Source organism: Arctopsyche grandis, chromosome 6, assembly GCF_051622035.1.
Source record: "Arctopsyche grandis isolate Sample6627 chromosome 6, ASM5162203v2, whole genome shotgun sequence".
In the NCBI taxonomy this organism is placed as follows: Eukaryota; Metazoa; Arthropoda; class Insecta; order Trichoptera; family Hydropsychidae; genus Arctopsyche; species Arctopsyche grandis.
Genome location: NC_135360.1, coordinates 13,394,962 through 13,409,888, shown reverse-complemented (window position 1 = coordinate 13,409,888; position 14,927 = coordinate 13,394,962). Strand labels below are relative to the sequence as shown.

Here is a 14,927-nt window from a genome sequence, read left to right as displayed (position 1 = left end):
CTGCTTTGACAAGGTTATGACATCTAAATGGGAGTACTATTTAAACAATTTTTATAATCAAAATTCAGGTTACTTTTGTGTACTTCCATGAATATCATTTTGGTGTTCCGCCAGTTGCATTGAAAATTAAAACTTATTGAATTTTGTAACGATGAACACCTAACATTATGCATTTTATGCTATTGTTATTTCAGTGTATTAGTTTAAATAATTCTGAATGTTATAAATATATGACATTGAAAAAATTATTTATAGCGTTACATCATAAGTCAGTGTTGTGTTTTAAATAATTATCATACTTGAGCACCACATTGAAACAATCGTGCAAAACAATACATCATCAAGGTATAATATAATACATGCTCTTTTAAAAATCCGTATTCCCATGAGTATTTAAATTTTATTATTGTAGCATAAATATTTTTATTTAATGTATGAAAATTGTTAGTATTAATAGTATATTAAATAAAAATATGCATATAAAATAATAACAGGTTTTTGTAACAAAAAAAAAAAAGAGCAAATATGTGTATAATAAAAGAAAATAACCAAATATCTGGAATGTTGTTAGATTTAATACATACTATTCAAATATATTTTAAAATTAGAAATGTGTAAAAAATAATTTTAATTAAAAATTATGGTTCTTTTATTTTGGAAGGATTTTTATTTATTCATGTATTTATAAACACATTTCTAAAATTATATTCTATAATCATAATTTTTATAAACGCTAAATTCATGAACAATTAATCTAATTGAAAAATATAAAATTTATAAAAGAATATTATATATGTATGTATGTATTAGAAATTTATAAATCATTTATCTAATCTAAATCGTGTTAAAATCTGACTAAAATTACCAATAATAAAGAAGTTATAAAATATTTCTATAAAAAATATAAATTTAACAATTTCTCAGTGGCAAGAAGAGACATACTACAATATAATCGGACAAAACGTAAATAGTAAGTACCATGTTTACAAATACTTTCATTATAATAAATTTCCTATTCAGAAAAAAAAAATCACAGGATAAAAAGGATGATGAATATAGGGAAATTTATATTGTATATGGATATGTTTCAAATTACGATGACAATACAAAATACAACATAAGTTTCTAAATTAAAATTATAAAGCAAATTGAAAATAAATACAATAAAAGCCTTAATTTATAATGAGTCATATGCATACTTGACGACATGCGATTAATATTCATGGCATGCAACATGCAAAGCCTAAATCTTCAAACTATTTTATTCGAGAAATCTATTTTAATATACTCAAATATGTATGTACATATACATACAATGAAATAATTACAAAAATGAATATGTATTATGATAAAAAAATAATGTTTTCATGTCGGAATAAAAAAAATGACAACGAAAATCATCACTTTTTCTGATATTTGTGAAATATAATATATGTACATATGTTTAGTGTTAATTACTAACTAAAGAAATAAATGTTTTGGACGCTTACCGGTTGCTGGACACCAGTATTTGGCAATAAAGTATGTTTACTCATCACTATGGTGGTTGTTTTTTGATGTGGTTCTGGAGACTTGGGGGGAACATCAAGCACTATATTTTCAGCTGCTCTAACTATATCAAGAACCTAAAACAATTTTTTAAGATGTAACAATTGGATAGTACTCGATTACAAAATGAGGGAATTTATTGAATGTTAAGATTGCTGAATGTTAAGTATGTGGGTGTGATTGTCTGATTATTTGGGAATTTTTTTTATGATGTTCATTTTCATATTGTCACAACAAATTACCTTTTCTGGAGTAGATTTTTCTCTATTTGGTACAGATACTTGTTTGTCTGATTCAAATTCTACAATTTCTTGTATAGCTTGTGGATCCTGTAAATGTTTATATAGTTTAAATGTATGTATAACAATAGACGCACGAGATAGGCCTTTCTTTGGTTATAAATTGAGTTATGTTTATTGTTTTTTTTTTAATTTAAGTGTAAATGAATAATTCTTATAACTAGGTGAAAACTATTTTCAAATAAAAAAAGCCATATAAAATGGATAAGTGATAATTGTGTGTATTCCTACCTGCGTTTTAATAAAATCAGATTCAGAATCTTCTCTGTCTAGACTCGATATAGAGTGAGACAGTGATCCGCTGACAGAACCGCTCACTCCACTTTCACTGCCAGTCTGTGTGCAAGGGAAATGCAAGCGTGAAGAGGCATTGTAATGAAACAAGCAGTGATGTTTAAGACTAGTGGCTCTAAAGTGCTAGCTGCGTTAAAAACTTCACAGTTTTAATTACAAAATCATACTTTCAACTAGTACTTTTTGCACACGAAAAACATATTGAATGCCATTTTACAAATTCGAAATATACTTAAATTCATTTTATTTTAATTAATGGTCATAAAAACTGGAATATTACGTATTTAAATTACAGTATACAAAAATAAAAACTGTAAAGTTGAAAAAAAAAACAACCATCACATTTATAATATAAAAACCAAAGCATGCTCAAGCGGGAACAAATTTTTGTTTCATCATATAAAAATAATTAATAAGAAATAAATATATTATTTATTATGGTTTGGGGGATGTTTAGCAGTTGTTAATTAAATTTTTTTATGGAAATTGAATAATTATATCGTATTAAAATAAAGCTTGTGTATAAATTTAATTTAATTTTAGAAAAATATATAAAATTGAGTAATTGCTTTGATTAAGATATATTTAGATGGCACAAACTTAAATACACTATTAAAAAAATGCACTGAAAACTTATTGAAAAACCAATACTACAGTTTTGAAACTAGTACTATTGTGCATTTTGATTAGAAAAATAAATAAGCATTCAAACCTGGCTAGGAAGTCTGTCCAAATATGTTCTATCATATCCATTGCATACAATTAGATGAAGAGGACCGAGACCACCTCTACGAAGGACGTTAACCGCTTCTGTATGACTTGCTCCAAGTAAGGAACTTCCGTTTACTTCTAATAAACGCATTCCAACCTATAGAATAAAAATAAAAATGATTCCACATTAAGTATGAAAGAAATTGTTATAAACATTACACAAATACACTAATTCCGTACTTTTAGTCTTCCATCTCGACGAGCTGCCCCGGAACCATTAATTTTAGATATAAATACACCCTCATCGGTGGGATCCAATGGGTTACCTTTTTGTCCTCGCAAGCCACCCTTAATGTGCATGCCAAGTTTTTCACCATCTTGTTTAGTGATAACCAATTCCTAAAAAACGTTCAAATACTGACACTCAGAATGAATTTATAAGAGAAAATTTTATGCAGATACGCTGGCAAAATTACTATTTGATGATTTTTTTCTAAATTAGACTTTAATAGCAAAAATATTGCACCCTATAGGTTAAATTAATAAATCGAATAGATTAACACGAAGGAAAACGAAATAATTTATTTGTAGAATTTGGAAAAGGACATGCAAACAACATTAATGTAGGAAACATTTATGAGTCGATATTAAAAAAAAATAGATGTACTTAGTACACTCTTTTTAGATCCCACTGGATTATATGCTTATATGAAAATTAATAAGGAAATAGAGATAAACATATTTGAATTTGACATACGTATTATAAAATTGTTAAATATAAAAAAAAGTGCACTAATAATAATAGCAAATTTCTTCTATAAAAAGGGACACATGATGTTCTATAATAGAATTTAAAATTTTTTCTATAAGCTAGGTTGGCTATGATGTAGTATTAATAATTAAGGGGATTTTTTTTTAATTTTAAGAACAATTTCATTTATAAATTTTGGTCGATTATGCAAAGTTGGCTCTTCAAAAATAAAAATCAACAAAAACAGTATTTATAATTATAGCACTATAAAAGGTGAAATGACTATGGGAAAATCATTTTTATCTATGTATTCAAACACTAATCTAACAAAAGTATTACAGTTGACATGTACATTTTTTTTATATGATCTTTATTAATTTATTACATATCTATTATAATGAATAAAAATTTTTGGGGACTTTTGTTCAATTGAGACATTTTCAGAACATGCATGTTGACTCATTATGGACCTCTCGAATTTTCCGGAAACTCTCAATGAGAGTACATGTATTTTTCGTAATGGAACGGTAAAAATAATAGGTTTTGTAAATTAAGCATATGTATGTATGTATGTATGTAGCTCCTGAGCTTTTTTATCAATTAAATTGAAAATTGGAATACAGCTTCTTTACAGTTGTCTTCGGCTGTATAAATCAGACCAGCATTTTTCAATGTTTTTAATCAAATGTTGTATAAAATATATGTACATAAATACATTTTAATATATTATCATTTAATACGTGATATCTATCTTATCGATAATTTTGTTACTCATTCGAATGAAAGTATCAATTTGAAAATTATGCTACGCGAGAAAAATCCAGTGAATTTCAATATCTAAGGGTTTGAAGCCTTTTCTGAATTTTGGAATATTATCAATTGATTCCTTGAAAAAAAGTCTAACTTTAAACTATAGAGATTTATATATTTTTAAAATTTATTTATCAATATTTTCGATAAAGATGCTGGTATGATATCTATGAGTGGGAGTTTGAAACCAAATCTTAAGAATAATAAAAAAAAGTATATGAAGTATGGAGGATTTACGCTTAAACACACGCTATGCATTTGATGACTTTTGAATGAAGTTATTAAAACACAGCGTATGTGTTTACGGCCCATAGTGAGTTATTTACTGTCAACTGTAATATTATATGTATATGTATAAGAACTTAAGAAGAAGTAAAAAGTGAGGAGGTATAAAAAGAAATCCATTGAATATATATATATATATATATATATATATATATATATATATATATATATATATAATATATATATATATATATATATATATATATATATATATATATATATATATATATATATATATATATATATATATATATATATATATATATAAAAAATCTAAAATATTATTGCATAGAAAATTTTTAATAACTGCACATGATCAAAAAAAAAAGGAAAATATCTAATAAGTAAAACAGCACAAGCAAGTAGGGGTAAATTTAATCTGTACAACACATGTGTTCTTTTGTAAGCACTTACTGTGGCTTGTATAATTTCTATGTCAATACGATCCTTAGACGGAAATTAGTAAAGCGTAGTGTAAGACGAGGGTGTGCAGATGAAAAAAAAATATTAAGAAATTTAAATTTTGTATTACACGTGATGCAATCTAGTGAGCTGAGTCTCTGAGAGAGAAAGTGAATGATTTGATCAAAAAATTATTGTAAAATCAATTATTAACCAAAATATTGCGTATTTTTCCATAACTACCAAAAAGTTGCGCAAACACTCGATGAATTTTAACTTTCCAAAATTTTACGATACAGTCGAAGTTAAAACAATAGTAAATTTTAAGCGTTTTAAGAGATCATTCCCAATTACATATTACATTATTAATTACAGCCGCTCAATACACTAAATAATAATCTAAGCAGTTCATATAAAACTTTATAATATGTATGTGTATAATATAAGAGATATATAATATATAAGCAGACATATAAAACCGAAAAATGTAAGCACTCTTTTCAATATGAGAAAAAAGTAACTTTTGGATACATTTACAAAATGTATAGGTTCAAAGACTTCAGTAAAAAAATTATCTTGTTGCATTTTGTATACATATTATTGTAATACTTGTAATACTGCTTACCTGGTATCCTTTTGGCATTGGATCATGTCTAACGGTCAGAGTTAACTGGGCTGCATTTTGGAGCAAGAGTTGAACAGCCTCACTGTGAGTCACTCCCACAAGAGGTGTAGCATTTACTTTAAGTAGACGATCGCCGAGGCGTAATTTACCTGAATTTGATGCAACTCCACCCGGTACAACCTGAGCAAAGTAATTATGATTATAGTATTTTTAAATAAAAAAATAAATATATGAATGAAGAGAAGAGATCTTACGTGTGAAATAAAAATTCCAGGTTCTTTAGAACCAAACGGAGTACACGAGTGATCAGTACCACCGATAATACTGAAACCCAACGATCCACCTTCCTTCGACAAAACAACATCCTAATAACAAAAACAAACATATTATATAGAATTAAAAAAAAAAATAACATAAAAAAAACCACAATCGCACCAATAACCAATCAATCCAGGAATATGCACGTAATAGCCCCACATTAGTGTTTTGTTTTTTTTTTAAATAAATCAACAATGATCGTAACATTTTTAATGAGGTTAGATCAACTAACTACAACATTGTATTAGTTCAAAAGTTTGTTAATAGACTTTGTCGTACTTAGACAGGAAACAATCGTCTAAATAAAATAACAACCAACCTCGCTGTGGTACTATAATAAATACACACGCACACACATGCATTTTATAAATGTACATTTTTGCCAGTATATAAAATAAATCATACAAGATGCAACTTAAAAATGCCTGATCCATGCAAAGTAAATAAAAATACACATACTCATAATATAAAAAAAAAACATAAAAAGCTAACAGGACTAAGCAACGCCATAAGTATAAATAATATATATTTTTACTATAACGTGGTTTAATTTCATGTCGATAAAATATGCGTGCATAAATATCACACACACAGCCTTTACTGATTACTCATCAAATCATAATCATGCATGAGTGTGCTTTGAATAAATAAATCGAATACAATAGTTACAAAAAAGATGCATTATGCATGAATAAATGAATTAAACCAATTACCAAGGTGATTTACAAAACTATTTATAATTAAGGTGAAATGTTAAACAGCACACGTGGACTTGATTGAATAGCAAAAATTCACATTTCATCGAAAGTGAGAAAAAACTTCAAAGCCATTCAAAACAAGTGACTACTGACATTTGGAGATTGTATTTAATCTCTATAGGCACTCTACAGTTAATAAGTACTAATCTTGTATAGTCTATTAAATCGTATATATTCATATGTACATGTAAATTACTCTATATATGTATAAAAAAAAACAACGATTTATATTGATAAATTCAGTTAAATATAGAGTGCGACACGAGGTTAAATATAAGTACCTCAGAAAGTAGTGGAGCGTCCAAATGGTTATCGGTGACCCTGGTGACAGTAGTTTCAGTAAAAGTCGACTTGGTGATTGTCTCTGTTACAAGACCAAGGGCTGTTGGGGAAGGAGGCAGAGGTACGTCCAGCACAGGGGCACCACGTTGCACGGTAATTGTGACGCCCCCAGGGGGCACAACGGTCGGAGCATTAGAATTTTGTGCTGGTCCCCCGAGAAAGTGCGCCGGAATCATTGCTTGAAAATCCTCATTTGTTATGGGTCGAGGTATATGCTAAATGCACCATTCAAGTTATGAAAAAAATATCTAAATTATGCGCCTTGGTCTTATTTGCATAAACAACACATGCTAATAGGTACACAGAAAGCAAATGTATGACAAAAATAAAACACTACTAATTTTAATTATTGAAATAAATATGTAGCTATAAATCAGTGCAATTTGAATATTAAACAGTAATATTTATTAGGATTAATAAAAAAATATTATTAGTGCCCACTTGTAGTATAATTGAAAGAACATAAAAATAACACTGAGCAACAAAAAATCACGTTTTATTACATTCGAAGCGGAGACTAATCAATCTTTACTAAGTTTGGCCCACTGAATTCGAATATGACAATAATTTTTGTTGCCTTACTCTCATTTAAGATATATGAAAAATTTGCGAAATTAGCTCATATTACAGAAAAAAAAATTGTAAGAAAAGTATATATTTTTGACTTTTAAAAATCGCTCGATAATTAATTATAAGTATTTCAAAACAATAAAAAATTACAATTAATAGAAAAAACATCTGACTATTGATTCCAATACTCTCGGTAATTTTTTTTGTTGCTCAGTGTAAATAACCGTATTTTCTTAATCGCATGAGATGATATGATATAAAATAAAAAAAATTGATTATTGTAATGAATAATGACTGATTTTTTAGCTAAATAAATAAATTAAAAACATTCGGTAGAATTTTATCATCGAAAACAAAACATTCTCCAGCATTTGAGAACTTTTGTATAACAATGTATTAAGTAAACAACAAAAATGTAGGCAGCACGAAGTCAGTTCTGTTTTATTTAAGTTTGATCATACATTTAAGTTTTTTAAATGATCCATTGCTACACAAAGTTTTAATAAATAATATATGTAAATGGTTATGTGAAAGAGAATAAATGAATTATTGATTAATTTGATGCAACAGCAACAACACATGTAACACAACATACCACTTTGATAGGTTTCATTTATACCACAACCAACATAACAAAAATACATCACACACAAGCCACTTTTTTAAAGGTTAAATATTTTAATAAAAGTTTAAATTCTGTTTTTTTTTATTATTATTATTTTTCCATTTCCCCCAAAAACTTGCAATTTTATTTAACGGACTTCATACAAAATGGAAAATTTTAATACCATAAAAAATATATAGCATAGAAAAACAAACCTGTATATCATCTTGGAAGCCATCATTATTTGTTTCAGGTGAATGTTTGGCTGAATGATTTTCGTTCACTGTATGCGATAATGGACGATTCTGAATATTCTCAACAATTGGAATACCAATAGTATTCTGAAATATTAAATTTAAGTAATATCAATTTAAAAAAAAATCTAAAAATAAAAAAAATAAAATAAAATACACACCTCGGGTGAAAGATTCGAAAATCTTCTAGGAGCAGGCTGTGGAGGAGCGTGATTATTGACAGGAAATTGTTCAGGAATATTCGAAATAAAGTTATTTGGCGGCTTTTGAAGTATCGGCTGTGGTGCAGTTTGAATATTTGACGTAATCTGTTGTTTTTCAATAATCGTAGAACTTTGAATGTTATTTGATGTAGGTGAATAATTAATAGCAGTTTGCAATGCATTGGGTTGAACTCCTGATTTTTGTAACACAACTTCATCAGTAAAAGATCGTCTATACGTTGGATAACCTAATAGAAAAAAATAATAAAATTGAAAACAGCTGAAATTGTAAAAAAAATATTTCAAAATAAAAAAATAAAATATGATATGTATACAATCACTTGAGTTTTGAGGCATGACAGGTGTCTCCCGCTCCACAACAAGTCTTACGAATCGTTCGTGTCCGGTCAGCAGCGAGACTGCTTGTTCATGAGGCGCATAAACCATCTCAGCACCATTAATCTATGAACATTAATTTATATATTATACATACATATGTACATAAGAGTCGTCTTAAATAGAATAACAGCTAAGACATTAGTAAACAACACAAAGCGTATTTATTTAACCCTTTGAGTGCTGATAGAAAGCAGGTACAAAAATTGTCCCTAATTCAAACAAAACCTAGATCACTACCACCGAGGATTTCAAACTTTGTAAAGGTGCGTTTAGACTCTCTAATATATCTTGCAACAATATAAAATAAACAAAAGAAGTCTATCAATGAATGTATTTTCCCAAAACTAGCTTCATCTTCTTCATTGTTGTTAAAATGTAATGTTCACAATCTAAATGCCAAGCCACAATCTAAAATACTCAGCAGTTAGGGATTTCCATCGGGAAATTCTGCTATGGTTATAAATTCAGAAATTCCGGTGTAAACCAGTCTTTATAAACGTTGACAGATGAATGACATGGGTTACACGACCCATGTTCAATGCATTTTTTTTTCAATGCTACCTGGAAAGGTTTAGTGGGGTAGTAATCTTGTTTACTTTGTACATGCTCAAAATACAACGCTTATCGGCGTTTTTCAGGCCCATGGACTCGTTGGCAAAACGCCGATCGGCGTTGGTCAACTTTAAAGGGTTAATTTACACCGAAAATATTAAATTTTACATACAGATACTACTTTATCACCGACTTGAAGTTTTCCATCTCTAGCTGCGGCTCCTCCCGATGATATACGAGATACATAAATTGCTTCACTTCCATCCTAAATGAGATAACAATTGAAATCAATATACAACAGTATATTAAAATAACGATCTAAAATATAAGGTTAATTTATTTTACTTTGAAAGGAGGTGATCCCTTCCCTCCAGCTATACTAAATCCAAGTCCTTGTCCATCTCGTATTAACGTAGTGTGCACCAGAACTTTTTGAATAAAGGCTAAGAGAGAAATTATAGTAAATACATCGGATTATATGATAAATTAATAAAAAAAAACGAAATTTTAATTACTATGTGGTGAGGTAGTCGACTGAGGACTCGGAGAAGTTTTGTCACTGGCAATGTTTTGAGTGCTGAGAGTAAGTGGGCTCGGCTTTTTTCCAGTTGAAACCTAAATTTACACACATATATACATAGCATTCATTTAAAATACATATGTATGTATATAAAAATGAATATGTTGTTATAGAAAATACCTGTCCATTTTCCAATGTAGGTTTAGGCAACGTGGACGTATTTGTTAATGAGCTAGTATCACTAGGTACTCGGCTGTGAGATCTAGATGAAAATATAAACACAGCGTTAGTATGCAAGTATAATTATTTTCAGATCTAAATGACAAGAACATTGCTCACTTTGTCGAAATAGGTGTATCTCTTGTTACTATAAGGCAAAGTGTTGGACCACTAGCTTTGAGTACTTCCACAGCAAAGTAGTGGTCGACATCAATCACTGAATTACCATTTACACTAACTACTTTATCTCCCACCTGAAATATAATAAAAAAAATACACGTCATCCCAATTCACTCACATTATTTTCGAATCAATTTATTAAAAAGCACTTACCCGTAAGCCGGCATTGTGAGCAGGACCGGCTGGAGTGACTCTTGATATGAATATTCCATCATCATCTCCTCGATATGGCGTGGATCCTCTTCCACCAGCGATGGATAATCCTAATCCACCGGCCGCTCGAGCTATTCTGATCTCATATTCTAGTTGCTCCATTACTCGCGTTTGTGCTTGCTCCAACAAATCACGACTGTCCGCCGTGTTGTGAGCTGTAAAGAGTACAAATGTATATATGATACATCGGATGAAAATTATTTGTACGTATTATGTACGTTTTAGAGATCATCATCGGTTTAGTTAGTTTACTTACTAATTCGTAGTAGTTAACTTACTACGAATTAGCTCTGGGTGCGTGAGCATATGAATAATGGTTAATTAGACGTTTCCCCTTTAACTAATAGGATTAACTAGGGATACTAATTTTCAGTTGACTAAATTTATACGTAAAATCGATTATTAGGGTAAAATTTTTGAACACATCCTGTGCTTACGAGCTATAAAAAGCAATCTGATTTTTTTTTAGATACACACTGAAACATTTATAAAAATATTAATATGATTTAACGTTTTTGAAAATTGGCAATATCATATGATATCATGTACATAAATAGCATTTGACACACTGTAATTTTGAAAGATCTGGATTTAAATTTCAGCATTAATTATACTTACATACTAAAAGTATCTAATATATAATTTCGAAAGAGACTTTATATGTATGTATGTTTGTTTGTTTGGGTCGTAGATTCCGTGACGTTCAATTTAATAAAATAACAAATGAATATTCAAATAATTTTAAATAAAATAAAACTATTCAAATATATTTAATAAAATGTTTACTATTAGATTGGCCATATTTAAGCGGTTTATATTACAAATACCGAGCGAAGCCGGGTACAAACACTAGTATTATAATTGTAAAATAATATACGTATAATGTACTCTTACATAAACACAAATATGGGTTTAAAATATTGCACAAGTTACAACATCAGATATGTTTGTAAATTTTCAATAAACATTTGTAAACTGTCAAATCACCGAACTCTCATCCAAAAATTGATGATTGATGATTTTACGCGCAATTTCGCAAAGTACGACGCGACCGACCGGCTCACAAACCAGGAGCCAACTGCTAAAGGATGACTTCATCAGCAGCAGAACCATCACGAGTGACAGACGCAATATAACTGTTTACAATAAGCGATCGTCAACTACATTATTTCCATGTTAATTTGCGACATTCATACATGTATTTCTGCACCGCTGATTTTGCCTCTAAAATAATTGCACACACGCGAAATATATAAAACCGACACGAAGAGCAATGAAAAACAGATATAACGAAAAAAATAAATATCATAATAATTGTTTCAGAGTTAAGTTAGAACTTTGATCGAAACGTCTTCATCACATTCTGATTTTGAACAGTACTACATATTATAACTTTACAACAAAGGCTATACTATATTTAAAATAGATAACCACGTATGTATGTATTTTATATGAAAGTTGGTGACCCATGAAATATATACATAATCTGAACAATACGTGCACCTGAAAATGGGGATGTGATCATCATACGTAAACCGCAATACCTATTACATACAAATTACTTAAACGTCAGAGGCCTCAAACTTGTTTGACGGATATGGTAAAAAAAATCGCACGCGACTTTCACTCGATTTATTTAAGACCATGATAGTATAAGACAGGTATGTTGACTATTGCGGGATTCACAGTTATTTTCAAATTTTTTTATGGTGCGCCATGAAGTGGTCACGTTTAAAAATAGCCAGTTTCTTTATGCGAAGGCAAGTAAGGTGGGGCAAATTATGGCAAAAAGCTGCATACACTGCATGCGCAAAATGTTTAGGAAGGTGAGAGAAACAGAAAGAATGTATGATTTAATTAAATAAAAAGCACGATATAATTCATATTCTCACTAAGTACGATCAAATGAGGAAAACTGGCCGTACAAGTTAAATAGCAAACATTTCGAAACAATATACTTGACCTATTCATAGCAAATAACAACAGTTCCGAAACGTTGAGAATATAATGATATTATAAAATAAAATCAATACTATATATAGGTATATATGTAAATAGATACTAAGCATTTGTCTAACTAGATAATAACTAGCAGAGAGATGCATGTGTCGCCTCAATTGCACAAAAATGCAGATAATTACTAAGGCACGTAGTCATTTGTGAGTTTTCAGAGCGTTAAATTGATTTTGATCACAATAGATGCGACACATCCTAGTAAATATGAGAAAACTATATGAGCAAGTCTTATTTTCAGATAATTACAATAGAATGTTATACGATCGTTAAGATAAACTCGTGTGGGTGTGAAACAGATGAAAAATTGGTCCTACTAGCACGATTTTATTACATTTATAAAACAATCATTCGTAAAAATTGTTTTTTCAATACACTCTCAATGAAAGTATAAATACTAGCTAAGACAAGTTAATTGAATACAAAAAAAAAAGTTTTAAAGCGCTGTGTGCCACAGTAGATAAAATCTGCGGTATGAATAGTAAAACAAAGAAACATTGAGCACACATTAAAAATATATATAGAGGAATGTGCGAAAGGGCGCCTAAAATAACTTTAGCAACATAACCACGTGAAGCTGGTGAGCGTTTTATCTCATAAACGTTTAATAAAATCATCAGAGATGTATACAAAATGTCAATAAGTCACACTTGCAACGCATTTACCGATCGAAAATGTTATGACAAAAAATATAATATGAATTCCAAAAGAGTTACGTAGTCAACTTTTGAACGAAAACAAAAAAGTTTTGTTTGTATCGACTATCGACAAAAGGTTGCTATTGAGTGGAAATTCGTACTGTGAAATTAACGAGGTAAACCGACCCACCTTGACCTCGTTGTGGTTAACAGAAGCATGTGTCGAAAACTACGTATTATGAGCTCATACATACGAGGTGCCATAATAGATTACTGGCAGATGTCAAAGAGACAGCAGCAAACTGTTGAAAAATTCCGAGGAAAACAGTCACCATACTAGTATCAGATATGAATGGGTTTCGTGTAAAAAACAATATTTGTTCCTCTACAGATAACCAGTACATAATCTAGTAGTACTACTGCACTTCATGTCAGAGTGACCTTGTACGTCAAATATACATACATAGAGGTATTATATCTAGAATTGATCAGTATCGCACGGAAGCGCAAAGGTCATTACGTTAGCACGAGTGTAGTTGTTTTTTTTTTTTTTTTGGTTTATGAAAGTAAATACGTTACCTGTGAACATTGTTATGTCGAATATGGTCTGAATGGCACTATGAACCGCAGCTTCGAGAGCCATTCTCTCCTAGGCACAGTTCGCCGATTATCTTTCTATTACATCGGGAAAGTGCCTTTCCTCGTTTTTTTCAGACACGTCTGAAAATAGACCGTCAGCACGAGACCTTCAAGGTTTTTCGTGATTAAAAGAATTGGGCGATGGAGAGAGGTAGGAGGCTTCGGTCGATTAGTTTACGTGAGGGTTTTCGCGTTCTATTTGGGGTCACAATCGCCTTTCTACAAGTTGCTACTAATTGATTAAAAATAATAATAGCGGTAATCACGCATCAGAAGTTACTTTCGTATTAATTCCATTTTATCATGATTAAAAATACTTTTGATAAATGTTTACTGGTGCAATAAAAGTTTCGCTTGAATTACGGAAAATGTATACACGAATCGGGCCAACGACATTATATTGCAATACCTATTAATAAATTCCGTTAAATATTTACAAAATTACAATCAATAAAATGTTTAGTGGTAATTATTTTCCGTATACACGAAAAAAAAAATCCTTATATCACGTTACTTTGATTTTAATACTCAATATTATTTTCTTAATGGGAACATACAAACAAACCATTATTTATAGGTATTCAAATATAAATACCAGTATTCAATATGTTTTATTCGAATTTGCCGAAATAATTGAATTATATAAATACTTTTATTATATAAATCAAATTATGCCAGAAAAATTATACAGTAGAAGGAAACAGTTCGTAATAAATTCAATGATTATCGTAACAAGTTAAATGTATGACATTGATTAAATAGTATTTTTATACTATTTTT

General features: G+C 29.6%; 1 protein-coding gene across 3 annotated transcripts in view; it reads right to left on the bottom strand.

Moving 5' to 3' along the window:
- The window catches only part of scrib (scribble planar cell polarity protein), a 78,136-nt gene that overhangs the window by 12,602 nt on the left and 50,607 nt on the right, over positions 1 to 14,927 (bottom strand). For 2 of the 3 annotated variants that reach the window (XM_077432058.1, XM_077432059.1), the window contains 17 exons: positions 10,798 to 11,012; positions 10,585 to 10,718; positions 10,426 to 10,507; positions 10,241 to 10,340; positions 10,071 to 10,168; positions 9,898 to 9,990; positions 9,110 to 9,236; positions 8,733 to 9,022; positions 8,533 to 8,658; positions 7,083 to 7,358; positions 5,980 to 6,090; positions 5,726 to 5,905; positions 3,093 to 3,251; positions 2,854 to 3,009; positions 2,079 to 2,183; positions 1,791 to 1,877; positions 1,491 to 1,625 (listed from right to left, as the gene is read on the bottom strand). In XM_077432058.1, coding sequence (XP_077288184.1) covers positions 1,491 to 1,625; positions 1,791 to 1,877; positions 2,079 to 2,183; positions 2,854 to 3,009; positions 3,093 to 3,251; positions 5,726 to 5,905; positions 5,980 to 6,090; positions 7,083 to 7,358; positions 8,533 to 8,658; positions 8,733 to 9,022; positions 9,110 to 9,236; positions 9,898 to 9,990; positions 10,071 to 10,168; positions 10,241 to 10,340; positions 10,426 to 10,507; positions 10,585 to 10,718; positions 10,798 to 11,012 — 2,474 coding nt within the window. The remainder of the gene's footprint in view (positions 1 to 1,490; positions 1,626 to 1,790; positions 1,878 to 2,078; positions 2,184 to 2,853; positions 3,010 to 3,092; positions 3,252 to 5,725; positions 5,906 to 5,979; positions 6,091 to 7,082; positions 7,359 to 8,532; positions 8,659 to 8,732; positions 9,023 to 9,109; positions 9,237 to 9,897; positions 9,991 to 10,070; positions 10,169 to 10,240; positions 10,341 to 10,425; positions 10,508 to 10,584; positions 10,719 to 10,797; positions 11,013 to 14,927) is intronic. The other variant, XM_077432057.1, reaches the window with a different exon arrangement.